This window comes from Dermacentor andersoni, chromosome 6 (assembly GCF_023375885.2).
Source record: "Dermacentor andersoni chromosome 6, qqDerAnde1_hic_scaffold, whole genome shotgun sequence".
Taxonomy (NCBI): Eukaryota; Metazoa; Arthropoda; class Arachnida; order Ixodida; family Ixodidae; genus Dermacentor; species Dermacentor andersoni.
In genome coordinates, this window is record NC_092819.1 from 55,028,493 (window position 1) to 55,055,550 (window position 27,058).

The following is a 27,058-nucleotide window of genomic DNA, read 5'->3' on the forward strand; positions in this document are numbered from 1 at the left end:
AAGTCTCTTACAAGTTAAGCGAAATTTGCAGAATCATTGACGGAGGAGGAGAGAGAGAGAAAAAGAAGATGATAAATGAAAGGCAGGGAGATTAACTAGGACTGAGCTCGGTTGGCTACCCTACACTGTAGAAAGGGGAGGAAGGGTTAAGAGAAGAAGAGGAAGTCCACTGTGGATATCGCCAACGTCGTAGCAGTTTTCTGCTCTATATCCACTGCCGGCGACTCAGTCCGGATCACAGATGGTCGCTCAATCCGATAGTTTTCAAATATCGCAACAGCGCTTTTGTGGCCTTCTGTAGCTGCGCTATGCGAAGCCATGGTCCCAAGATCTTACTCAAGGTGAACGGTTTTCTAGCTAACTGATTTAAGGCTGTGCAGAGGTGATGTCTTTCGTTTTCAAAAGGTGTGCAGAAGCACAGTAGATGTTCTTCAGTCTCCTCGACACCGCAGGCATCGTACTATGCGCTGTCAGCCATTCCAATCACACACGGATATGCATTAGTGAATGCGACGTTCAAGCGTGAGAGGTGCAGCCTTCTTTCCTTATTTCGCGGAAGCCCAGGTAACAGCCGCAGTTGCATAGATGGGTCGAGGGAGTGCACTCGATGCTGGGTGAGTTCAGGTGTGTGCCACTTCTCCAACATCATACAGTACGCTAGCTTCCTTAAGTGTTGGGCTGCGTCAGTTTTCGGTAAAGGTAAAGAAACAAGGTTTGCTCCTTCGTGTGCTTTCTTAGCAGCTTCGTCGGCGAGGTCGTTGCCGGAGATACCGTAATGACGCGGCAGACACTGAAACACGACATCGTGTCCATTCGCGATCATATGATGGTGCGTTTCTCGTACCTCCGAGACGAGCTTTCCACAGGACCCGCGACGAAGAGCTGACAAGACATTGTAGGGCCGCCTTCGAGTCGCAGAATATCGCCTACCGATCAGCCAGTTAGTTGTTAATATAATAACGGTCACCTCGGAGGGCAGCAAGCTCCGAGCCGGTCGATGTTGCGACGTGAGAAATCTTGTATCTGATGCTTATTGATCGTGATGGTATAATCACTGCGCCAGTGGAGCTGGTCTGAGTGGGAGAGCCATACGTATATATTTGGTCTCGGTCAAAGTATAGAAAGTCTGCAAACAATCCAAAGTTGCTTGCTTCAAGGCCGAGGTAGGCAGGTCAGTCTTCTTTCTTATTCCTGGAACCGTAAGACGCACTTGAGGTTGTTTTAAACACCGCAAAGCTGAGGTTGAACGTGCCGAGGGTGTGAAGCCCGATGGCAAGGAGGCACGATGGATGCTGACCTCGTTGGAGAAGGACGCCTGTGGTCGTTGTTCTGGAAGGCAGGCAAGAGAGCTTGATTGCATCCGGGAAAACGTGACGAATATGGGCCCTAAGTGTGTCGGTGGTAATTTAAGTCGTGACTGGATTGTCTTGAACCATTATAGCAGTTCCTGCTGTTGAGGCGTTCCGCAGAAGGCCGAGGCAAACGCGCAGTGCCTGTGCTTGCACGTTCTGAAGTTCTCGAAAATTTGACTTGCGCGTTGTAGCAAACACGTGAGAGCTGTAGCGTAGGAATCCGATAAAATGTGCTCGGTACAACTGTAGCGTAAAGCCCACCGACGATCCCCATGTTTAGCTGGCGATGAATTTGAAGACGCGAACAATAGATGTGAGCTTTTTCTTCAAGTGGGGGGGCAACCTGAGGGCTCCAAGAGAGGAGGAGGCAATAAAGAGAGAAGGTAGGGATGTTAACCAGAAATGCTTCTGGTTTGCTACCGTGCTCTGGGGGACGGGAAAAAGGGAATAGAAAGATGAGTTAGAGAGAGGGAGGGGAGGGAAGCCGCGGTGAGGGGGCTCGCGCACGCACGCGGAGGGCCTGAGCGAGTCAAAGGCGTTCACACAGGCCAGTCGCGCTCAAGAAAGACAAAAGTGCCTTCGCGGGCCGACGACGGAAGGGGATGGTCTTCAAGGAGCACCTGCACGGACAACGGCCGATCCTCCAGCCGTCGCAATGCGATAGATAGTGTTTGTCTTTCCGACTGAAATCGATGACAGTGGCACAATAAGTGTTCGATGTTCTCTTCGCCGCCGCAGCCATTGCACCCAGCACATGTCGGTCATTCCAATCAAAGTAGCGTACACCTTCGTGAAAGCCACTCCCAAGAACAGCCGGTATAGAAGCGATGCATTGCGTAAATGGACGTGCATGCGTCCTACCAAGTCGCGCGGGACACGGTGCATAGCGGGATAACTCGTACAGTGCAGGGCGTGCAGAGTCTATACCGCTATACAGCCTTATAGGGTTATATCTCGAGCTTGTGAATCTTCAGCACACCGTAGATTGCGGTTGCCGAACTGTTGTGGTAAGGTAACTTGTAATACGAGTGTTTTGCTTTCTTGGTGGTACAAACCTAAAGACTTGCGTGAGCAGCTGGTCACGCATGCCGTTCTCGCTCGACGAGTTCTATTCGAACACTTGACTATACGTTATACTGACGTTATGTACGTATTGACTCTTGGGGCTCCACTTGTGATTATTGTTCTACGTGCTATTCAAACAAGCGCCGCTGTTTTTTTATCTTCCTCTTTCGGGGCTTCGTACGCACGTGTGTAGTTATGTTTAATTCATGCAACGTTTTTCTCTCTCTCTTTTTTTTTTTGTTGTTCGATACCGGGGCGCCGAGCTATTTATTGACTCCCTTGATCTTTGTTCCCATTAGCATTCGTATGGTTTCTTTGCGCCATGGTGTTCTTTAGTTTGCAGCGACAGCTTTTATGGTCGTCTCGCTCTCCCGATTGTTTTCATGTCCGACGCTGTTCGTCATTGGAATGCCTATGTACTTTGCCCGAATTTTTAATAAAGATATTTCGTAGAATTTGATAAAGTTGCACTGCTCCCCGCTAGGATTCGTATTCCGGACCCACAGACTTTACCCCTCAGTCACTCCGCTGATGCCGCAGCCAAGAATACCGCGCTTGGGCGGTACATTGCTTCGGCTGTCGAGCTTGATTTGCTGACGCTGTGCGCTGCAGCGTATTCTCAAACTAGCGCCTAGGGGAAACGCTAGGCGATAAAACGAAGCCAGGGGACAGAAAGTGAAAGGCACGATAGAAAAGAGGGGGAAGAAAGGAGTCGTGTCTGTTCGCCTTCTCCTTGCACCGAGAATCGCCACCTACACAAACGAAGACGACCGGAAACAACAGAACCATCCTTGACTGAACTTTCCCTCTCGAAAGGAGATTACTCGCGCGCATCGGCGAGTGTTTACTCCAACCGTGAGAACGCGCGAAACAGCGCAATACTCCCTACGTGAAATATTTCGCCAGCTATAGCGTCACTGCTTCGCAGTATGATCGAAACCTTTCTCTCCCCTCTAATTCGCACTGCATTTCCGTGCGAAATGTCATTTCCATTGATCACGCTGTTTTAATATGTGCCTCTACGTTTTGTATTTCCGTCCCCTCCCCCCGCCCTCCTTTACCCCCTCCCCCTGTAACGCTGTGTAGGCGCTGTGGGTAATAAATAAATGAATGAATGAATGAATGAATGAATGAATGAATGAATGAATGAATGAATGAATGAATGAATGAACAGACAGACAGACAGACAGACAGACAGACAGACAGACAGACAGACAGACAGACAGACAGACAGACGGACAGCCAGACGGACGGATAGACGGACGGACGGATAGACGGACGGACAGACGGACGGATAGACGGACGGATAGACGGACGGATAGACGGACGGATAGACGGACAGATGGACGGATAGACGGACGGATAGACGGACAGACAGACAGACAGATAGACGGACGGACGGATAGATGGATATTTTGATCCTATATTTGATTTGGTGACCAAACGGGAAAGGACAACATTGAACTCGTTATATTTCGAGTATTCGGACACTCGTTACTAACTGACGCGAGCCTAATTCGCTACAGCGAACTGAGCTGGCGAGACGGGAATGTACAGTCGAAAACGACTTGGCAGGTGCGCGCGCGCTGCTCTTAGAGGCCACGGTAAAGGGAAACCGGACCAAAGCCACCGCTTGCAGCCACACCGCCATCGCGCCGCACACTTGGATTCCCCACGGCGCCTCCGGCCCCACTGCGCGCGCCCTCGTCCGTTTTTTTGCCTGAGAAATGCGCGGCATTTAATCTCGTCCAACGGGTCCTCTCGCCCGCGGCCTTACGCAACAAGCGCACTGTGCGACTGCGTCGCCACTCGCCGCGCCTCCCGCTCTCTCTCTCTCTGTTCCGAACGGTGGTTCGTCCGTGCGCCCGGATCGCGCGGTGTTTCCATGCGCGCATCTCATTAATACGGTACGTGTATAACTATAGCCCGTCTGCGGCCCCGCCCGAGCGGGTTTCATGATATTTGTGCGGCACCGGAGCAAAAGAAAGGAGACAAAAATTGTGGATAAATCACCGACAATGATCGTCGATGTAAACGAATAGCCGCGAACGCTTTTATAGAAAGCTGCTCGCTTTGTTAAACGAACGATGCGCTCGAAGACGCGTATGTGTGTTGCATTTTAGGATGTCCAGGTACACATGTAACGTTGATTCTTTCATTGCTCAATTCCGTATATAGCGAACAGAGCCGTTAACCAGTGCACCTGTATCGATATCGTATATAGACCTAGCGCTCCACCACAACATCGAGGCCATCAAGACGCTCCAACGCTCTCGCGGGAGGCATGAGCATGATCGTCTGTTATAAAGGCGTTCGGCGACGGACACTTCCCGCAGCATGGTTGCGCAATACCGTACGCCCTTTGCAAGCACGCCTTCGTATATCGGCGCTTCACTTTCAACCGGCACCCACCACCACGACAACGGGCGACAGACCCAACGAAAAGCTATATTCGCCCATGTTCCGACTTCCCAATCAAGAATCTCTCTCTTTTTTAAAAAAGAGTCCGACACTGGGTTCGCCATGTCCGTCCGCCCTTATGGCTATGCGTTGCTGTCGCCATCGTCGTGCACGTTGTCCTCGCCTGAACGCGTCCCCTTCTCCAGCTTCAACATCGCCGTGTGACTCAAAAAAAGGAGGGGGGGGGGGGGGGATTTGCCTATACACCTCTGAGGGTCGAGTTTATGCTCCCCTCATCATGCGACAGTGCGAAATTGGAAGCCGGGCGCTCTACAACCACTGCTATATTGCGCACGCTTTTAAGAGCTTGGCAATTAGTCCGCCGTTTCTTGTGGCACCGAGAACCGTAGTCCCGGTATGGTCGCGTCCGGAGTGGTGGGAGCGCGTGCTTGCAGGTATATTTTAATTGATTGCTATGTAGCGGATGAAGCCGACGTCGTGTGCGTTGCAAGATTGTTAATGAGAAGGGGGCGCGCGGTATCCGTTGTGTGTGCGAGTAAATGGGTGACGTAGGGAAATGTGAGGTGAGGCTGGTGGACCTGTCAACTTTGCTATGCATGTACACCTAAGGCTCTCCATTTTTTTCTTTTAGATAGACGGGATTGAGATGTCAAATCAAATCAAGGTTTATTGTCATTCTGGTAAGGCACTGAAAGAAGGACTGTGATGAAGAAGAACAAAAAAAAAAAAAAAGAAGCTGTTTCAAAACAGCTTGACTGATACACAGCCCTGCAGTGATGGCGAAGGAGTAGCAGCACTTCAAGTTAAACAAGAAAAGCAACGCATCGACAGACATCGTATTACAATTAGGTGTATTGCACACTGGAAAATGAGAAACATACAGGTAACACTATGTTACAAAGTATTTGTGAGTCAAAATGTTACAGTCTGTGCAATGACATGGAATTGTGGTGTCAAAGATGGCGGCGAACATTCGAGGCGCAACAGCATTCACCGGCCCTGCTGTAGCGAATTGCACGTTCAGGCGATTAGAAGATGCTCTTGGGCGGGAAAGCGACGAAGTTTAATAAGTTAAAGTGCACGTTTTAAGTTGAAGTAGATGTTGAGTAAAATTGTGAGTGAGTGCTCGGCGGCGATTTGTTTGAATGGCATCGAAAATGTTAACGTCGCTTTCGTTTCACGCTCGGCGAGAAGGACCGAACAATCTAAACGACATGGTATTATGGCGTCGTCGTTGTTGTGGCAGACATTCAAGACGCGGCAGCGGTCATTGACCCTGCAGTGCGAATCGCATGGTCAGGCGATTCTTAGTGACTGCCCCTCCCTTTACGAGGCCTATATGCCAAATTTCCCGGATGAATAAAGCACATGAACGACCGAGGCTCCTGGCTGGAAATGTCCTGTTAGTTGCAGCCGTTGCTGAGAACGAGGTTGCGAGTTCGACTCCCGACAGCAGCAGCTGCAATTCTGTGGGAACGAAATATTAAAAAAGAATGCTCGTGTAGTTAGATTTAGGTTAACGTTAGGTGGTCGAAATTAACCCGGATATCTCCACTATACGGCGTCCCTCATGATCAGCTGTTCAGTATTGGGACAATAGAGGCTACCGTATTTAATTTTTCAGTGACCGTATACTTGTCGTGTACATCACGGATAACGGTCAACAGCGACAGATACAATAGCTTACGGGGATTTTCTTACGTTTAAAAAATGCTTAATAAATGCAAATGAAGCTCACTTAAACGTACGTATGAGCCTAGTTAAAGTCGATGTAGGAATTGAAAAAAGAAAAAAAAAATCTACTGAAATGCACTATGTCTTTGTCCTGCCACAATCATTCTCTCTGATGGCGGGTAAAGCATAAAGAACGAGTAAGAAACTAGTGTAAAACTGTGACATCCCTGATGGCGAGCCCTGAGTTACAGAACAAGAATTTTTCTTTATGCAGTGCATGCAGAATTACCTTAAGCGCGTTCTTCTTATCAACATGGCTTACTCTCCATCGTCCCGTTTCCTGTGTCTTCATGGTGGTGCTCTTAATCCTAGTTGCGCTTTCTAAAGATATGGATAAAAAAGAAGATTGCCTAGACCTACACTAGCGAGGTATCGCTGAAGGAAGAAACGGTAACAATATTAAAAACTGCGGATTCATAAACAATGCAGGTAGTTTGGAACTGTTAGAGACATTGCTGCGTTCTACTGAAGGCGTAACTACTAGGAAATCATTACACTGACATGTCTTTTCTTTCTTCTTTTTTTCATATTTCGTTTTCATTGAGCCGAGGCCTGTCTTTGCTTTTTGTTTGAATTCCCAGTTTCTTTATGGTATATTTAATATGTCTTTCCGATAGGACTGCGGTATGTTTAGTTACCACGCCTTACGTAAGCGTCAACAGTAAAGGGATGTGAGCCGAACACCTCGATTCCCACACTGTAACTATTCGAAAGCGTTACGGAGCAGATGCGCAATCTGACAACACCAGCGCTACCGCTATGAATGAAATCGGTGACGCATCGGTGTCTCCCCCAAGCGAAAAGACAACGAGCCGCAAACGGCAGTCGCGCTCGGCTTTGAACGGCTAGATTACAGCCTCGGAAGCAAAGCACCAGGAGCGATCCGGCGCATCCGGCGCGTTTCATTCTCCTCGCTTCGCCTGCTTCATATAAACGCCCGGCAACAGTTTGCCGACACTCGCTGTCCGCAGGGCGAGCGGGGAACCCGCCGAGAAAGGCAACACGTTTACGCCCAATGGATTGCGTCTAAATCGAGCATATAGTCCTCGCGCCGCTTCTATTACGGCACAGCCGTGCTTGTGTAACGCAATCGCACCGCAGTTCGCGAGCCCGTCGCTCCTCCGCCCCCTCGCCCACCATCGCTAACCTTTCTTCTTAACCCTCCCTCCCCTCCCCCCATTCCACCCTCCTTCTCGTTCTCCTACCAAGCCCTCCTTAAACCGCGTGTTACGTTTGCGCACCCTCGCCCACCATCGCTAACCTTCTTCTTAACCCTCCCTCCTCCCCCTGCCCTTCTACCATCCTTCTCCTGCCAAGCCCTCCTTAAAACGGCGTGTTACGTTTGCCTCTGCTTCCCCGTGCAGGCGTCTTGCTCTTCGCGTGGCCGCGGTCGCATGGAGGCTCGTCGTTCGGAAGGCGCGTGCGCCATTCCTTGCCGAAAGACCAGGCCTCGCCGCCACCCCCCCCCCTCCCCCCATCCCATTGCATTTTTCTCTCTCGGCGCCGGCCGCGGAATTTCTTCTCGGGGGGGGGGGGGGGGAGGGGGGCCTTGTTCGGGGTCCCGGTGCATGCCGACGTCCCGCCACCACCACGCGCACGGGGCCTGTGCTCATTTATCGCTTCGGCGGATCGCGGGAGACGCGTGCTCGGTCACCGCAATGCCGCAAACAACCGTCGGCTTATATGCGCCCGCTGTGCATTTTATTATTTCGCGAAAACACTAAACGGGCGCCAAAGAGAGGTATACCGCAAACGCGCCTGAACTTGAGCTTGTTGGTATACGGCTTTATAGTGGATAGGGAGAGAGAGAGAGAGAGAGAGAGCGGTACATTAACGAATTCAGCACTAACTGTCACTCTAAGGAAAGGTTTGCGCTCTTTGAGACTTATACCTCGTCCCCAAACGGTCGCCACGCCTCCCTTGCCTTGGTCTCCTTTGTTTCAAAACTCTGCGCATGCTACTTTCCTGTCAAGAATGCTACGCCATGCTGACACTCGCATTCCGTTCGTGAGCTGAAAGTATCGGCCGCATAGTGTTGAAGTAAGGAAAGGCACGCAAGACGATGACGTGGGAGGCCCAAATAGTGCAAAGTTTCGTTAGAGTGTAGCAACCCAAGCGTTTGTAGCGCGACCACACTATTATTAAATATTCATTAATACATCTGTTCAAATAGGCGTTAGCGCCTGCAGAATGCGTCAGTTACTCCCGTTCCCTTAATGGACAGATAAGCACCAGGCTATCCGCATGGTAGAAGGAAGGAACAATGTAAAATAATGAAGTGGCAACAGTTCTAGAGTCGAGCTATACACACACATCGTATATAGACAAGAACAAGCGTTTCTGAGCAGTTCACAAAAAACGAATGTTCTTGTGGTCCACAATATTGTCACGACGGTAAGTCTGTCGTTTCTCCTGTTCACTCCTTTGTGTCTAGTTTATCGCGCTGTTTATCCTTCATGAAGCTAAAAAAATAAAAAACAGCAAGTCTCTGGGGACTATAGAGTGTTCTATATCAAAAGGTCATACGTGCTTTTTGTCTGACAGTTGAAATAAAATAGTATTAAGTGGTCGGGAGCTAACGGGGAAAAATGAAACCTCAACTTCTCTTTCTTTCGCGCCTAAGGCCCGAAGATGGCCAGGTCGTGACGCTACCTTGACGTCACAGATTGCGCGATGCATGTACTTTCGTTTCGTAGATTATAGCGCAGCTTTCGTGCAGTGAAACTGCACAGTAGTTGCCGCCGTGCCGAGTCGTATGCAGGAACATGACAGATTACACGGGAAATACAGGGAGGTACCCTACAGAAACCGCGCTTGACATTCAACTGCATTTCAAGAGAATGTCTACTGCATGCAACAAAAACTCAATAGAAACGATACAGGATCTTTATAACGGCTTTTGTTAACCGGAAAGGATGCTCTGATCCGACAAAAAGGTCGCAATGAATTTCTCCTTTTTTTGTTTCTTTCTTTTTTTGACAAATAATTGACTAGACTGAAGCAGACGCTGTCCAAATTCATGACGTCATGGTGATGCTTACCAAGCGACGTTCCATGTTCGACCCCTCCTGACGACTAAGCAACTTAGTGTTCCGTACGTGTAGTGTATCAGTCTAGCATATCCTATAGCATTTGCCTCGAGGGTCCCGTTATGCGGCGCTCTGACATTTATCTTCTTTGGCTCTTTCCCAAGCTTTGCACGAACGACTGTTCGGCCGAGTTGAACTGCGCCGATCCCGGAGGCAGTTCAAGCGGCGTCTTTAGTGTTGCCGATCCCAATGCCCGATATGTACCCTCGCAAGTGTATTAAAGTGTGTTTGATTCGCTCGCACCACTCTGAACCCATTCACGTCGGTGCACGCGAAGTTTGGAAATTGCGCAGGTCGGTCGGTGTAGTGCAGGCACAACGCGACACTCGAAACGACCGGCAAGCTATAGCTTCCTGGGCGCGATATCAAGCGATATTGCTTGACTTAACAATAATCCCCTGATGGCTTCCGCTCAATTTTTGTTTCACTTTCTATTTAGTTTCTATTTCTAATGGGCCTACAAGGGGGTATGCGCGATGCCTCCAACACCTGATAAAGCGTATATACATGTCCCCGCGTGCGTCTCCATTTTAATTATACTATTGCTACTTCCATTTCTTCGCAACCTTATCGCACTGCAACTCCTCATTACGGCGAAAGCTACTTGTGAGCTATTTATTTGTTCCAAGTGTTTCGCAGGCCTCTGTTTGAGGCGTCGGGCAATGGGGGGGGTTACGATAGAACAGTAGTGTAGCGCAGCAATAGTAAAATGATTTAGACAGATTATCAAAACTTATCACAGATACCGACATTAGTCATAAGTACCTGCTATAATTTATGATTAAATATGGCCGCGGCTGGTACATATCTGGCGAATACCGGTATGCCGTGGCGACGACCGTGTCATGGTGCTCACACGGCACATCGCCTCTCGCTTCAGGCAAAGTACCTTAATGCGCCGTGGTAACAAAACGCGCATTTGGAAACGAACAAACAATATTAAGAAGCGAAATAAAGCGCGCCGATGCTGCACGTTGGTATCGCGAAAGTTGACCGCAGAGTCTGAAGCGTGGGGACAATATTGTTACGGAGTGACGGGTCAACGGAGGCGACCGTCGGAATAGATGAAGACGGCATTCGGTTCGCGCGAGCTGTCCGCCATTCATTCTACCCGTGCACTTGCATAAGCGACCTGCAACATTTCTGCATACATTTCTCTTTATCTTCCACCTCGATCACACGCCCTCTAAAAGATATACAACGCGCAGAGACGGCCGGCAAGCAACGTGTATTTATCGAAAGCGTAAATTCATTACGTCGCCGCCTACACATTTGGTGACAGCCGACGACAGCGCGACATTTCTTTTCGTTAACTCTTTCATACTCCAACTACGGCCGCATACGGAACGACCGACACTCATAACTCCATCAGCAAGGAGTCCGGTAAGCGTCGGACTCTCCGCGACGTCTCTCTTCATCCGGACGCTGGTATGCGCTTGAGTATTAATGCAGCGCCTGGTTCATGAGTCTCCATAAAATTCGCTCTGACTTCATCTACACGCACAAACACATGCACAAACACACACCATGCAAGCGCGATCTTTCTAAATGATAACAGACTGCCGCACGCTTGTCAGTGGCCTTGCCGACGCCAAACTGCTGCGCGTACCGTATTCTCGCCGTTTCACGTCGCTTCTCGCGTACGCGCCCGAGCCTATAGTGCGTGACGTCGCAGGAACGCGCTAGTCCGTGAAAGATGGAGTGCAGTATATAGACGGCAGGCTTGGCAGGACCGCGCGTGCGGCTTCGAACGCATATAAGGACACACACACACACACAGACCGCGTCGAGGACCCCTGTTCCACTTCTGTTTAGTTGGCTCTGCTTTTGCCTGCGCTCGCAGTATACACTCGTCCCATAAGAGCGCAGAGGAAGGTGGGGGTGGGGCGCATTGCGCTAATGCACGAACCGAAGCGTCTTCGCACAGGCTCACGGCGTTGGAGTCGCGCTCGGGACCTGATATATGCGACGCCGTGGCTTGGGGGAATACCGAGGTTTTCTGCCCGAAAAGAAGACCGAAGCGGGCGGCTGCGGGCGCAGCGCGGCAACCGCATTTAGCGACTCCCTCCGCCGTCGCTCTTCACGTCGCCCGTGCCGCACGTATAGCTGCAAGAAACTCGGGAGCATATAGGTATAGAGAGAAAGGCGGGGGGCCGCGGCAGAAAACGAGCAAACCGACGAGTCATACATCAAGTCGGTCACAAGACGGCGAGCGGACGGCTTGCGCTAGCGCTCCCCTAGCCGTACCGTGCGCGCCCTCTACCCTCTCTGCGAACTCGCCTTCCCTATATGCGCGTGGATTGCGGAGAGGAGACAAAGGCCTCGTTTAACCGCGTCGGTGCCTGCCTGCTACGCGCGCCTACCCTTCCCTCTCCCCTCCCTAATGATGCGTTCCGTCGTCGGGACGCCGGGATGCGCTGCGGCTCGCCGGCTCTGTGTGAGCGCGCGCCGCACAATCGTTCCGTTCTCGCGTCATTCTCGCGCGGTATTCGGATGCGGCCGAGATATCAGCGAGCCTCGGCGCCGAAGGCGCAGAACGGGCGTTCTTCTCGCTCGTCTTCCTTTTTGTTTTTTGTTTTTACTTTCTGCCTCTCGCCCGCTGTCCCCCCTTGCCCGAGTTTGTTGGCTGCTTGGAGTCTAAACATAACCGCGCAACCTACATTTGAGACGCCTGGAGCGGCCCTTAAGGTGTATTGTTGGAGGAGGATATAGATGTTTGTTTAGAAAGACGAAACTGAAGAGCGTCGCTGAGTCCGCCGACATAGCGTGTGTGTTGAATACTGTGGAGAGAGACTGAGCGCCATCCGAGTATCCTCAGTATCCTCAGATGGTGCCGAGTGACGGAGGCGGCTATTTGGCCTCCTTCTTGGATTACTTTAGCGCAATATAAAAAAAAAAGAATTGCTACAACATAGCATTTTCACTTTCTACGGAGCTTCTGCTGTTGTTTATTTCGATATTTTTTCTTGCCATTTACTTCCTATCACATTCTCGACGCGGCTGTGAAAATATGAACATTTAATTTCAATTCTCTTTCGAACAATTCGCTTGTCTCTCTAACACCTCCAAGGCTTCGCTGGTGTTATTATAGTTCATAAAGGGGCGTGGAAGGCACTAAATTCAAAACTTAGCGAAAGGAATCAGGAGTTCCAAGCGGATCGATTTCTTGTTAGCTGCAACCATATACGAGGAAACTATACAATTAAGCTAGATAAAGCACCGAGAAAGCTAATTATGTTTAATTGTAGCATGGAAACAACAAAGAAAAGTAAGTGTACAAAAAGACAACTTGCCGCAGGTGGGAGTCCACCCGCATCTTCCTCATTACGCGTGCAGTGCGTTTACCAAATAAGCTACCGTGGTGGCCATTACGCATTCCCGGCCCTTTCATCAGTATTTGCGTAAAGATTAGCCGTGGGTGTGTTAATCAGCGCCCCCAAATGGCTTTGGCGGCGGATGTGGAAGATGATGCTAGCCGCAGGCTTCACGTGATATACGTTACATGCACTGATATTCAAAGAAATTTGCAGTCCAGAAAAAAAATTCCAACTATTTTCTCACAGCGTAAAATTACCCGCCGTGGTTGCTCAGTGGCTATGGTGTTAGGCTGCTGAGCACGAGGTCGCGGGATCGAATCCCGGCCACAGCGGCCGCATTTCGATGGGGGCGAAATGCGAAAACACCCGTGTACTTAGATTTAGGTGCACGTTAAAGAACCCCTGGTGGTCGAAATTTCCGGAGTCCCCCACTACGGCGTGCCTCATAATCAGAAAGTGGTTTTGGCACGTAAAACCCCACAATTTAATTTTAACAGCGTAAAATTAAATTACACATTTGTAAATTTGCGCACACGTCGCTTTGACCGCGGCGCGAGCATACCCTCGAACCTTGTGCAGCACGGTGCGACTTGAGGGGGCAGGCAACACTTGCGAGGCGCAACATTTTCAAGTGTTGCGCCTTTCGACGTTGATGCTTGCGTTTTTTTTTTTTTACATTCTTTTATAGCTTTCTTTTTTTTTTCGTATTAAGAACTTAGGCAAAGTGAGTTAAGAGAGAGCGGCAGCACAGCACCAAACAAAGGCCCGGGAAACTGAAGGTGAAGATTATACGAAAGAGGGAGATGCTGACACCATGGTTCTTCACCATGGTGTCACCATGGTGTCACAATGGTGTCAGCATCATGGTGACACCATGGTTATGGCATGTACTCACGTGGGCGGATACGCCAGGCGTCGAGGAGCTGGAGTAAGACCAACGAGAGAGAGAAAATTTTAATGCGAGAAGAGCAGAGAGGTCGGCGCTCCCGAGGGCCTGTCTATCTGGCCTGCTACTCTACACAGGGGAGAAGGGAGAAGGGGAAGAAAAGGGAGAGAGATGGGACGAGGATGACGGTGTACAGTGAACTAGATACACGTGCAATATGCATGTATGTTCTGCGCACACACCTCACCCACGACCTACGATTGCTCTAAGGAGCAAGGAGCCGAATCCGCAAGGCATTGCGTTCGTGAGTGCTGTTTGATATCGGCCGACTGCCTTCGCTAATAATATAACCGGCTCTTACGAACAGATGTAGCGTTACAACCATTTTTGTGAATTCTGGCTCAGTTTCCTTTCTACTTTGCTTTCTCTCGCGGTAGGTTGTGCCGCGTTTGTCGTTGATTACAGCTTTGTTTTTACTTTTATAGCTAAGGTGATCGCTGGGAAACGCGCGGCGGACTAACAGCAACAACAAATTTTCTTCTTTTCTATAAATTGTTGTTGTCCTGCAATCGCTCATTCCCTCATTTATATAGGCAGTTGACTGCGAAAATGCAAAAATTCCGTTCCAAGGCGGACGGTCCGTATGCATTCAAGGCAGATTGCAAAGAACTGAGCGTGTTGACGAAAAGACGCCTGTACTGACATCTTGCAGGCCACCTAGTGACTGACGTATAAACCGGAGGTTCCGTATAAACGGGTGCTCACTAAGCCGTTTCGGACGTCCCGCAACCTTCGGCAAGAAAAGGAAAAAAAAAAGCGGGGCGTGGTCGTGACGGTGTGTGACTGCGCGCGACGCTCATACAGACCGAAAAAAAAAACGGAAGAAAAAAAATAGAACCTCCCGAATGTTGATTTTCTGCGCCCAAGACGCGAAAAAGAGGACCCCTGTGCGGAAAAAAAGGGCAATGAGACGGAGAAAGGCCACGCGGCTGCATCCCGTGCTCGCGCGAGAGAGTACAGGTGCTCCCCAGATGGGAGGAAAGAAAGCCGGGGCTCGCGACACGGTCCCTTTGTGGCCCGCCGGAAGAGGGGAAAGAAAAAAATCCGGAAGCGGAACGCGCGAAGGGCCACTTCCTCTGTTCGTGTTCGCGGTCAGTGCTGCTCAATAAAGAAGATGAAAAAAAAAAGTTCCTTCTGGCACATTTTCGCGTTCAATGCTCATCACGCAGTGCTCTTCTGCGATCGACACCATGGGTACGGTCGGATACCTGGCAGCGTGTGGCCGCGGAGGTTTCCGATATTAGTTTTTCGGGGGCTAGTCGGCAATTCGCGTTTTAACCTTGTCAGGTTCGATTGTGAAGAGTGCATCGTCTTTGAAGGAGTATTCGATTGCAAGAAATCACGGGTGATATTCAAGTGCGCTTCAACTAAAAATTTATTTTGAGGACAACAAAGTGCTACCAGAAGGACAACAGCACTTCTTTGATTGTAGCGCGAAGTGACACAGACAGAGACTTGAGGCAGTCAGGGCGAGCGCTTCTAGTCTCTGTCTTCTAGGGCGAGCGCTTCTAGTCTCACAATCCAAGAATATGTTAGCGTACCGACTCGCCCAACTTTCTATCCCTCTGCGTTAACAGAACTTCTGTAACTGCTTCTGTAAGGGTTGGCTATATGGAGTTGAGGTCAGAATTGAATGACAATGGATCCGCTGCTATTACTGTGGTGGTATCCCGTGTACGGCTCCCGAAATCACGGCCCGTATTCAGGACAAAGCTCATACGCTGAAATTCTTCCTAAGAGAATATCCCGACCAATCCTGGAGCTGGACATATCATTAGCCGAGGCGACCGGCCAATGGCATAGAATACTTGCGAACGAAAAAGAGAGAGACACATGAAGGCAAAGGAATTGATGTCTCGGGTTTTACGTGGCACAACCACGTTTTGATTATGAGGCACGTCGTAGCGGAGGACTCCCGTTTAATTTTGACCACCAGGGGATATTTAACGTGTCCCCAATGCGCGGGACAGGGGCGTTTTTTGCACATCGCCCCATCGAAATGCGGCCTTCGCGGCAGGGATTTGATCCCGCGACCTCGTGCTTAGCAGCGCAACACCATAGCCGCTAATTAACCCACCGCGGCGGGTGATGGCAAAGAAAAGACAGGGAGGTTGACCGGAGGGTATCTCCGGTTGACTACCCTGTACCGGGAAGGGGGAAAGGGGTGTGAAAGATGAGAGAAAGAAAGAAAAAAGACAGGAAAAGAGTACATAACTGTCTCTGTGGTCGCTGTCACGCAGTCTGCGAAGGCGTTACATAGTCATGCACAGTGTCAACGTCCCACTAATACATTCTACGTCTCAGAGTGCACAGCCACAACTTGTCACCCAGTCCGCGGTATCTCTTAAATAATGCATCAGCGCACTTATAGTGGCTAGCGCTGGTGTTCGTGTAGGCCCAGTTTCCCAAAAAATTTAATTTCAAATCTTTGTGAGAAAGTGCCCAAGTAACGAGAGGTCAATATTTTTGTCCTACCTACGTTTCCTCGACAAACGCATCTGTGTACATTAGCGCAAGTTCGAGATTACATTTTCTTAGGCAATATTTTTGGGCGGTAAGCTCTACTGTAAGTTAGCGCACCCAAAATTTTCGTCTGGGAAGGTTTTGAAGTTCTAGTAAAAAAAAACACGATTGTTTTTGAAGGGCTGTACTATATATCCTACATGACAGCTATATATTGTGTAGCGAGTAGCAATGTCCTGCCTGTGCGGTTATGTAAATAATTTAGTTTCCCGATAGTTTCTTCGGATGGGTACCTTTCCCTCGCCCTTCCGGTCGGTGCGCCTCTGCTTCTTTGTCAAACTTCCCGCAATCTCGCGGGTGAAAAACGTCAGCACTCTGTAAGGATTGTTACCTTAGATTCCTATCCCCTTCTTAACACCCATCGCGTCGAGTTGGCCGATATTGCGGATATCAATATTGGCGTGGCGTTGCGCAAACCAATGACGAAGGACAAGAAGGAAACACGAAGAAAAAAAATGCTTGCGACGGTGTCGGCGTGGTTGTCAAACACCAAGCCACACTACGTTCGTTTCCTGCAATCGCCAGCCACCGACATCAGTCGATGCACAAGTGGTCTCGGGAACGTTATATCTGGTAAACTTAAAATTGCCGAGCTTGAACGTGGTTAAACCAAGTTTTTCGAGGGATAGCACGGTTTTGCGTGCTTTTGGAAAGGACAGAGACACTGCTCGGTGCCATCAGCAACTACCGCATCTACAACTGCGCCACAAGACAGCACACAGACGCTGCTCGGTGCGGCAGCAGCAGCGAGCGAATTGCGCCCCCCCCCTCCTTCGTACTGCATCTCGCTTCAACACGAACTAAGCGTCGAAAGCACAGCGCATACACGAAGCTACCAGCACTTCAGGCACTTTGTCCACATCGCAAAAAGCTTTCAAGATATGCGCGACCACGAGGCGGACGCAGCAGCCACCGGTATAGTGGTAGGCTAAGTCCCAGTTTGACCTTGGCTGAGGTTGAAGGTTAGATTTATGGAACCAGACATTTTCTGTGTTTGTAACTAGAGTATAGGGCTATCGCCCTAAAAATCGTTATGTAGTTCTCTCCTAGAGCCACTAACCAAAGGCTCTTCGAAGTTGTTAATGACACGTCGCTAAACAAAATTTTATCAGAGGTTTTTAAGCTCCAGAATCGTGTCTAATCATCCCACGAGAGGGGCAGTACTTAGCATGGACTTCCGTACCATGCACCAAGATCTTTGTTTGCACAAGTGTCTCTGTTTTTTTTTTCTTTGCGCTGCGTCACAATGCGATCGTCGCGATACGTAACCAAACCCGCAACCTCGCACTTGCCAGCAAGCTACGTTACTGTTAACGTGTTTAACAGTTACGTTACGTAACTGTTAAAGTTACGGCGAATTTCTGTTGGCTTTTGTTACTTTCAAATTCTTTTCTGTTGATATGTTACGAGACGATGAGTCTTGCGAGGGCCATGCTCAGCCACAAATAAACCAAACCTTCTATAGCCTCCACGCAGGCCTGTCGCTAAACGCTTCCACCGCACAGATTTAACCGAAGTGAACGCGAAAGAGAGAATGTTATGATCATGCTCCTTTATTAGAGGCGTGAGGGACTCTTAGCGCCACCAACGCGGAAATGAACGGCCCCATAAGTACGTGACCCGTTCTTGCCGAGCATTGGGACCGTGCAGCTAAACTACCCGGATTCCTGCTTCTTGTTTCGCGAACGGCTAGACGAAGCCGTTGAAGCGTCTCGCTCTAAGAAGCCCTACGCGCTATACAGTATAAAGGAGGCGATTACTCGAGAACGGTGAAGCAAATAACGAGAAAAACAAAGGGGGGGGGGGGGGCCGAATTCGCACAGCGGGCTAGATTTTCCAGAGGAGAACCGACGCCTACAACACTTTCTCTTTCTCTTTATTTTTAACAGCAGTTCATGTTCTTTCTCTCTTTTCGTCTTCTTTCTTCTCCGGCTTTCACGTAAGTGTAGCGCAGAGCGACATCGTCATTTTCTCGGAACCTCGCTGTGTGTACAGTTTGACGCAATTTTCCCAGATTTTCGGGCCCGGACGTGTCCGCGCTTCGCCGAGTCAAGTCGTCGCTAACGTTTTTGCGGAACGTTTCTCTCGCTCCTTTTTGTGATGCTTTTTTTTTATTCTGCTGTTACAACATAGGCATGCAAGGCTTGAAACGTTCTGTCCTCGTTTTCTTCTTCTTTCTGCTTTACTGCTTCTTGTTTTTGTCCTATTTCTTTTAAAGATTGCTGCAGCATATGGGCGCTATCCGCGTCACTGGGAATAAAGCCGTTAGTTGTTAGTCAGTACGTGTTTTTCTTGCTTCTTTCTTGCTCCTTCGTCCGGGACGTTCTTCACCACGATATGCAAATTCAAAGCCCTCCAGCGTCTGAAACAGCATAATTAACCGATCAATCAGGCCCAGGAATTTTAGACACTGTCCCTTCGCCACCTGTCGAACTTCACCGCAATGCACCAGCGTAACTGAATGAGTAGCATTTTCGAAAATATTCCAAAAGATGGGCCAAATTTCAACAACATTCAGTTGGCAGTATCCCGACAGTGCTCCTTTCTAATAACACACGCATTTACGGCACTTAGTCTTAATTTGCATGTTGTTTTATAGCAGTGATTTAGTCAGGACCCGCCCTGGTTGCTTAGTGGCTATGGTGCCGTGCTGCAAAGCACGAGGTCACGGGATCGGATCCCGGCCACGGCGGCCGCATTTCCATGGGGGCGAAATGCGAAAACACCCGTGTACTTACATTTAGGTGCACGTTAAAGAACCCCAGGTGGTCCAAATTTCCGGAGTCCCCCACTACGGCGTGCCTCATAATCAGATCGTGGATTTGCTACGTGAAAGCCCATAACTTAATTTTGATTAGGTCGGGTCCTTCGGCCAGCTCAGGAATTTCGGCCGATCTTTTACTTTTGAAATATTGTTTTTTTAAAGGATACTGCCCAGTGAGTTACGCTGATACATTGTGGTAATATTTGACCGATCGCCGAAGGGGCAATGCTCAATTTACCTGGGAGTGCCTATTCTTCTTACAGTGGCGAAAACAGCGATAACCTCAAGATTTTTCGGCGACGTTATTGCGCTGAATATACTACTCATGGAAATAAGTTTTCACCTAAAACGTCAAGAAAGAAGCACGATAGGAATTTCCTGTTCCTCGGGAAGACATTCCAGAAAGATAAGAAGACGTTTCTATAAGATTCACTTCGGGCAACCACGGAGAACGAACAGGTTCACCGTGAAAATGATACCGTCTCCGTATACTTCACCACTCGCCCTCGCCGCATGCCGGAACGGTGAGCGTTGCAGGTGGCGTTGCAACACGCAGAGCATCAGACGGCGCACAAAGAATTCTATCGCTGCACGATCTATATCCTGTACTTCGCGTCGTAGAATATGATTCATGTATGGTACATGCGGACGGCGTATATAGGCTCTGTAACAAACCTTTGTGTCGAACTCAAAGGACAGGGCGATCTTGTGGTGTGTCGCATGCTACTTATCTGCGCTGTAATGGCCGTGTTGCGATGCTAACCGTAGGTGGCTAGACATATACAGCTAAGCGAACAGCGGCAGTCGTCAGTCTCGTTCCTACAGTTTTGACGAAGCCGGCAAAGGACACAACTTCGCAAAAGATGGCATCGAAACCCTCCCCCCCCCCCCCCCCCCCCAAGAAAAAAAAAAAGAATAACGACGCAGGCTGTCTTGCTGTCCCAACCAGATGGCGTCTGAACAGAATGCTTGGAAACTCGTCGGGTAAAAAGGTCGCCTGTGTAAAAGAGAACATAGTCGCGCTCTCTCCTGCGCTTGATGTAAATTACGTTGTGTTTCTTAGGTTCGCACACGTAAATTCTTAAGACGGACTTTTTCTTAGCTTTTTCTCATCGGCGCGAGGTGGCGTGAAGTCGCAAAGAAGGGTGTCCAAATGCGCGTTTCGTTACTTGTGCCAGACGCCAATTCTTAGCAGTCCAAGTCGACTGTCTTCATTACCGGCCCTAATTATACTGAAGCAACATGTGATCGTAATTAATTACGCGACACCCGCTATAAACGCCCGCCTATTTCAGTTTCCTGTACGTGGCAAGGTGGTCAGTGAGGTCACAGCTGGCTCAACTTGGCTCTCATATGGGCTATAGCTGAATCTTATCATATTTGGCAGCCACTTGTGGCCGTCGGTCGGCTCAGGCTATCCGATTGCTTCCGCGGTTGGGTGCGTGTGGCTCAACATGTTACGCGGTTCTCCGCTGTTAAATCGAGTAACGGATAATGGCGCGACGACATCATGACAACGACGACGAATCACGAGGCTCGGCCAAGGAGAAGCACTCTCGCTTAATTTTGGTTTGCTAATGAGTTTTCATTCGAAATGTTTGTTGGGTGAAGTGAAAACCCATAAGTCACCTGCGTTGTCGTCAACGTTTCTGCCTCTCTGTATACGTGCCTTGTTGTAGCAGCCAATACGTATTTCACGAAGCTTTTCATTCGTTGTTTTCCCAGTTTTCCTCGCGACGCCCGCGGATCGACATCTACGTAAACACAGCGTGCGTTACTCGAACGAAGCGAACTCATTTGGGTATCGGCTCCAAGCACAAGGCGCGGAGGGAACGACGATGCCGGTACGGCGTGACACTCCGTGTAGAACGGCGAGGTTGTAGCAGAGTCCCTCTGGTTGTCGCTCCTCGATTTCGCCTACAACGCAGCGACGCGCGTGGCGCGTTACCAAGACGCGGCAAACGTGTAGGCACGCGCATATAGGTGCTGGCGCAGTTGGCCGGGGCTTCGCATTCCTTCGTCATCAATCGGCATCGTCGGCCTCCTCCTCCTCCTCCTCCCCTATCCCGGAGGGGCTGACGCGCGCTTCTCACACTATGGACTAGGCGGAGTCACCGAGGACGCGATGACGACACACCTCTGTAACCGCGCGCGCCAGTAGCATGCACAACAGCGTGTGTATAGTGTGTGAGCGTGCGAGCGTGTGTGTGTGTGCGTGCGTGTGTGAGTACGGGCGCCAGGTCCCATTGCAAGGTCAACGGAGAGCCCGTAACGCAATCGGTTTTCCCGAATAGCCTTTCTTTTCTTTTTTTTTTTCTTTCCTTCCTATCTGCGCTGTGGCATGCGCTCGCTCGCGGAGTGGCCGGAAGGCTGGCGGTCAGGCCAGCCAGCGCGTCTTCTCCGAGGTTCCCTCCTCCACTCCGTATTTCCTCCTCCTCTTCCTCATTTACCAGTCGCGCCTCTCGGTCCTGGCCAGCACTGACCTGGCCATTCCGGTCTTTCTCGCGTAAGCCCTCCCCCCTTTCTCTCGCATGAGCTACGTCGAGCTGCTATCGTCCATTACGAGATGCGCGAGGATTGATACACGCAGACTTGTAGTGCGGCGATGGAGTATAGAGGTATATATGCGCACTTAATGGTGCGAAAGCTGGACGAGTTGTAATAGGGGGCTTTGGTGAATTAAACCACTTAGCGTTGATATCAGTAACTCGCATAATACCGACGCCAACACATTTCTGACTGCGAAGACGCTCTTAAAGTTCTTTTTTTTTAACCACGTAAGTTTTAAACATGCTTTAAACAGCTCCTTGAAGAAGACAAGTCCACTTGTCGAAACGTTGGCTCCTGCTTTCACCTTGTTCTCGTTTTGCTCATCGTCTTGGATTTCCATCTCCCGCGTTCCCCGTGTTTTCCCTTAAACATGCGCAGTGTGATTCGCTTATTTAAAGAGCGCTAGTAATTGCACGTGACTTTTTTTTTTATGTTGTGATAGCATGCCTGCATTCTGGATCTTACGTTCGTGCAATGGTGCCGCATTTAACGTAGCAACAACGTGGGCCAGACAACTATGTTCTTGGCATCATCAAATGAACAGTGGCTTCTTCGCGGAACGCCTCGGCGGTCGTCGTCTCCGCGTCGTGGTATGCGTAGCTCAGCCATCTGCGTTTTTGAATGCTTACGTGACTCATTGCCTATTTGCGTCCATGCGCCTTGCGACGTGAGGTAAAATTTTTCCGTGAGTCATGTTATTGTCGCTGTGTTCTGACAGGGAGTGGCTGTACTACTGTAAGGTCCGCGCGACAGGGCGCAGACCGCTAGAGGCGCCTTTGATTACGTCACGAGAGGGCTTTGGGTTTCACAGAGCGTTACATTTCGACCGCCGGCACGGGCCACGTGCGCGCCCGGCGTCCTACAGCATGAAGGGTGCAACACAGCTGCTCATCTGGTGCTCACATGCCGTTGCTAGTTGACTCAACCGAGGAGGGGAGGCTTGACGAACATGTGGCTGCTGGATTGGCTTGACACGTGCCCCGTCTTGCTGTACGCACCCGCGCGTGTCGACGAAAACTGATGTTGTGACGTTTCTCCGGGGCTGGGACCTCGCTGGTCGCATCCTGACGCGTTCTTTGTCTTTGCAGTAGGGAACATCATAATTCGTCGCTGGGCAGCTGATGGCGTCGTAAGCTGTGCCTCGGGGCTATACCGAGGAGGTAGCATGCATTCAACACTATAGATAGAGATTTATGAAAAAAAAAAAAACATAGAACAAGCTCGGACTTATATGTATCGAGGACTCAAACCAACGGCTGCGACAACCAGTGCAGCCAATGGACATAGGTTGTAAGGAACAGATAAATATTTCATCTAGGCAATGTTTCTACCGCGTTCTATGAAGTTTCAGATAGAAAAGTAAAACAGGTTCATATACCAAGTTAGACTGGTCCACTCCACGCAAGAGACATGTCCTGGGACAATTCTTCTTTGATTTATTTTGTTCTTGCTTCTTCTTCTTCTTCATTTTTTTTTGTACATGTCGTACCGAGTGACAATTGTAGCAATAACGGTGGTCCTGCAGTATCCGAGCCAATGAAAGAGGACGAAAACAATATGAAAAGTAAAGATATATCATCACGAGATGCAGTCCTGCAGTCGCTCTTGCTTGAAGAAGAGGTGTTCAGTGCGCATGAAAGCGACTGAGGAGCGCAGAACATGAGTTGTACCTCTGGATGCTCGCGATGTTATATAAAGTGTTACAATGCCAAAACCAGCTGTTTAACTGCGGCATAAAAAATGGTTAATTAAAAGTGAAATTCGCGAATACAGGTTTAGTAAGAACAGATGTTAGCATTTTCAGCAATAGAAATGTCCACGTTCTTCTTTCGTGCAGCACTGTCCCATGAAATACGATCGCTAAATAGCCGCACATTATCCTAACTCGACTGGCGTTGGAGATACAGAGTCGAGCTACATACACAGAGTGCACGTCTGGAACGACGCACGCATGGTTAATGGCCGAGGACCCTCCTTCCGCTCGCGGTGATGCTTTGTTCACACGAGATGCTGGCTTTTTCCATGTTTCGACTTTGGTTTCGAGTTTCTTATTCTTTCAGCTAAACACTTATGTCATAGCTCAGTTTGGAATTCTGACGCCATCTGTGTTTTTTCTCGGCTGTTGTCTATCCGCGCTGGAGTGTTTGCTGTCCTTGGGCAACGAAATTCAGCGTTTGCGTTACTAAACCTAACTAGCGGACTGCGCTGTATGTCGCCATATGGATGGTGATGATGACGTTCCCGCTCTTATTCAGCTCAATGACACGTAATGGATGTTTAGTGGCATCTCCTCTGAAATGGGTTGGCGACGAATTTTCAACTAGCCTGCTTAGTGCACGCGTTGAAAGCGCTGTTTGAATACCTCAAGTAGACAGGTCTTGGCAACCGTGTGTAGACTCTGTGCGAACCTTCAACTGTGCGCGACACTGTGCTCTCTGTCGCTCTCTCTCTCTTTATCCCCATACCCCTTCCCCCAGTGCAGGGTAGTTAAACGGATGTGCGTCTGGTCAATCTCCCTGCCTTTCTATCTATCTATCTATCTATCTATCTATCTATCTATCTATCTATCTATCTATCTATCTATCTATCTATCTATCTATCTATCTATCTATCTATCTATCTATCTATCTATCTATCTATCTATCTCTCTCTCCCCCCGTTGACGTTGCGCGTCATCTTGCGGCACTTTTGCAGGGAGCGGGGGTGGAGCAGCCGTGTCCCCTCCGCCAGGCGGCGTCGTCGGCGCAGACGCACGGCGCCGGGGCAAGTGCAAGTGGTTCAACGTTGCCAAAGGCTGGGGCTTCATCACCCCGTACGACGGCGGCCCCGACGTGTTCGTCCACCAGGTACGTGGTGTCGACGACGACAACACGCGTCGTCACCGTAGTCGAGCATAGATAGGTACAGTGACCAAGCTATGGTGGCTAGCATAACAAAGCTGCACGGAGCGACATCTTGCGCCGGTGGCGACGTCTTGCGCCGATTCGTTCAACCACGACGTGTTACAAATGTTTATGCGATGAATGGGGGTTCTGACCAAACTAATTTTAGAAAAATGTACTGTATGTGAACAACTATGTTGTTGCTCACGTTTTAGATAGGCCGCTAAGCAGAATATGGTTGGTCATTGCAGTTACGTCTCTGTAACAGCATACTCTTTGGTTAAAAGCCAATGCCGCAAGGCGGTGCTATCAACGCGGCTGCTCCCTTTTACGTGTTCTGAAACCCGTTTCCCTGAATATTATAATACGTGTACAACACGCCAGGAAGCGATGCACAAGGAATCGCAAGCCGAAGTTTAAAATCTGCCGACGTAGCCAAAACAAAAGAAAGAGAAAAAAATTCTCCTTTTCCTTTTCTTTGTTCTTTTCTTTTGTTCTTTTTGAAGGCTCCTTGTTGTTCTTTTTATTTCTTCTTACTTTTTTGAAGCAGCCTGAAATATAGTGATATAGTGCACACGTGCGGGCGCTTTAATGCAGAGGTGCCCGGCCACACCAGTGGATAATATTTAATGTTTTGCTGACATGGTGGGTCTTCGTGCTTTTGCTCGAGAATGTCCTATCGCCTTGTCCAATGCTTTTTGCCTCAACCCCCAACTGATGACACTGCTGTCACGTAGCCTCCAGTAGTGAGCAGAAGTGCAATGCGGCGAAGCGAACTCAACAAGCGAGAAAAGAGACCCTCACGGTGGCATTGCCTCAAAAAGAGCTCCATTTAGACACAACCGCTCGTCGAACGCTCACCATCCTGCGCTCACACAGGCTGCACAGAGATATTTATCTCGTTGTCCCGCTTCCTTTTATCTCATGCCTTACCTTACCGCTTCTATCCTGCACGAACTGAACATAATGCGGACTTATGGCTGCATTTCGTCATGACGACAGTGAGCGACTTCATTAGAGAGGTGATGGGGGTAGGTTACTGCGCAACTCGCACTTTCTTCAGCATGCATACGCCTGCGGCCAATATAGGGCTGGACCACGAGCTTCATACTACGCTTGTTACGATTGATAGCCACACTCTAGACGCTTGATGGCGCTCTCTGCCTTCACAAGGTGTGGCGTTAGCAGCGCTTGCACGTGCGCGAGCGTGTACGCATGGTTGTATTATGATATATGTGCTGCGCTCGTTTCTTGCAAGACTCTATCGTCGTTTACGACCGAGTCAAGGCATAGTTGTCCCCCCTACGTGCGTGTGTGCCGGTCGTTCGAGTTATGACCGCCCTGTGCGGCCGTACCTGGCTGGACTTCGTCGACGTGTCGGCACAAGAACGCAGTCATTCGGGCCGCTTTGTGCGTGGATGTGACTTTCACCCTTTCTTGCAAACTCGCTGGAGTGACTCAGAAGGTTATGGCGTTCCGCTGGCTACTGTCGGGTTCACTCCACCACCCTGAGAATACCGCTTAAACTTACTTAAGTGCAAGATTAAGTTGGAACGTACGATGACTGAACAGACGCAGGACGAGCCATAAGAAGCATATTTCCTACGATAAAAAAAGAAATAAATAAAAAGAGAGCAATGAAAAGAAACGATGAAGCTAAGCTCGGCGGAATGGATATACCGAAATTTCATTGAGGCACGGCTGGGGCTTTAGGTTTTATTCTGCAATAAGGGTGCAAAGAAAAGACCTGGCCTTTGCTCTTCTTCTGAATTTAGCGAAACAAAAATAGTGATTACAGGCTAAGTGACCTGTAGTTATTACGGCTGCCACTTATGTATATCGCTGCTTCCTTCCTCACATAGATTAACGCGCTCAAGCGAAGCAGCTCAGAACATGCCAGTTTAATAAAGGGTATGAGGCAGCCATCTTGTAGCCCATAGCTCCCGTTGTAGTTGTGACGTATTGTTCAATCACTGCATGATATCAAGGTGTTATCTGGATAATTGGTGACAAATGCGTGAGTGAGCTGTCGGTATCGCTATTCTTGAAGGAAATCACGTTTCCTTCATACGTATGATAGGCGCCCATGTCTTTTTGGTTTTTATGCTTCGGTCTTCACGTCTATATATCCCTCTCTGTCGTTTCGCCGCCTTTATGTACTAGAAATAAACCTCGATATAACGAAATTGATCACATCGACAATTTACTTCATTATATTGAAATTTCGTAATATTGAAATCGTGCTAAACACACTTCGCTATATTGAGCTTCAAAATACGTAATTTTCTGTGGACAGGAAGTTATAAAAACTTATATAGCTTATATAGCTCGTTATGTCGTGAATTTTGTTATATTGAAGTTTGTTATATCGAGGTTTAACGCACCTCTTTTGCAACAATACTTTGCGCACAGTCA

The 27,058-nt window shown here is 49.3% G+C and overlaps 1 protein-coding gene across 3 annotated transcripts in view; it reads left to right on the forward strand.

Moving 5' to 3' along the window:
• lin-28 (protein lin-28 homolog) overlaps nucleotides 1–27,058 on the forward strand; it is a 211,795-nt gene that overhangs the window by 97,120 nt on the left and 87,617 nt on the right. For all 3 annotated transcript variants that reach the window (XM_050171686.3, XM_050171685.3, XM_050171687.3), the window contains one exon: nucleotides 24,456–24,607. In XM_050171686.3, coding sequence (XP_050027643.2) covers nucleotides 24,456–24,607 — 152 coding nt within the window. The remainder of the gene's footprint in view (nucleotides 1–24,455; nucleotides 24,608–27,058) is intronic.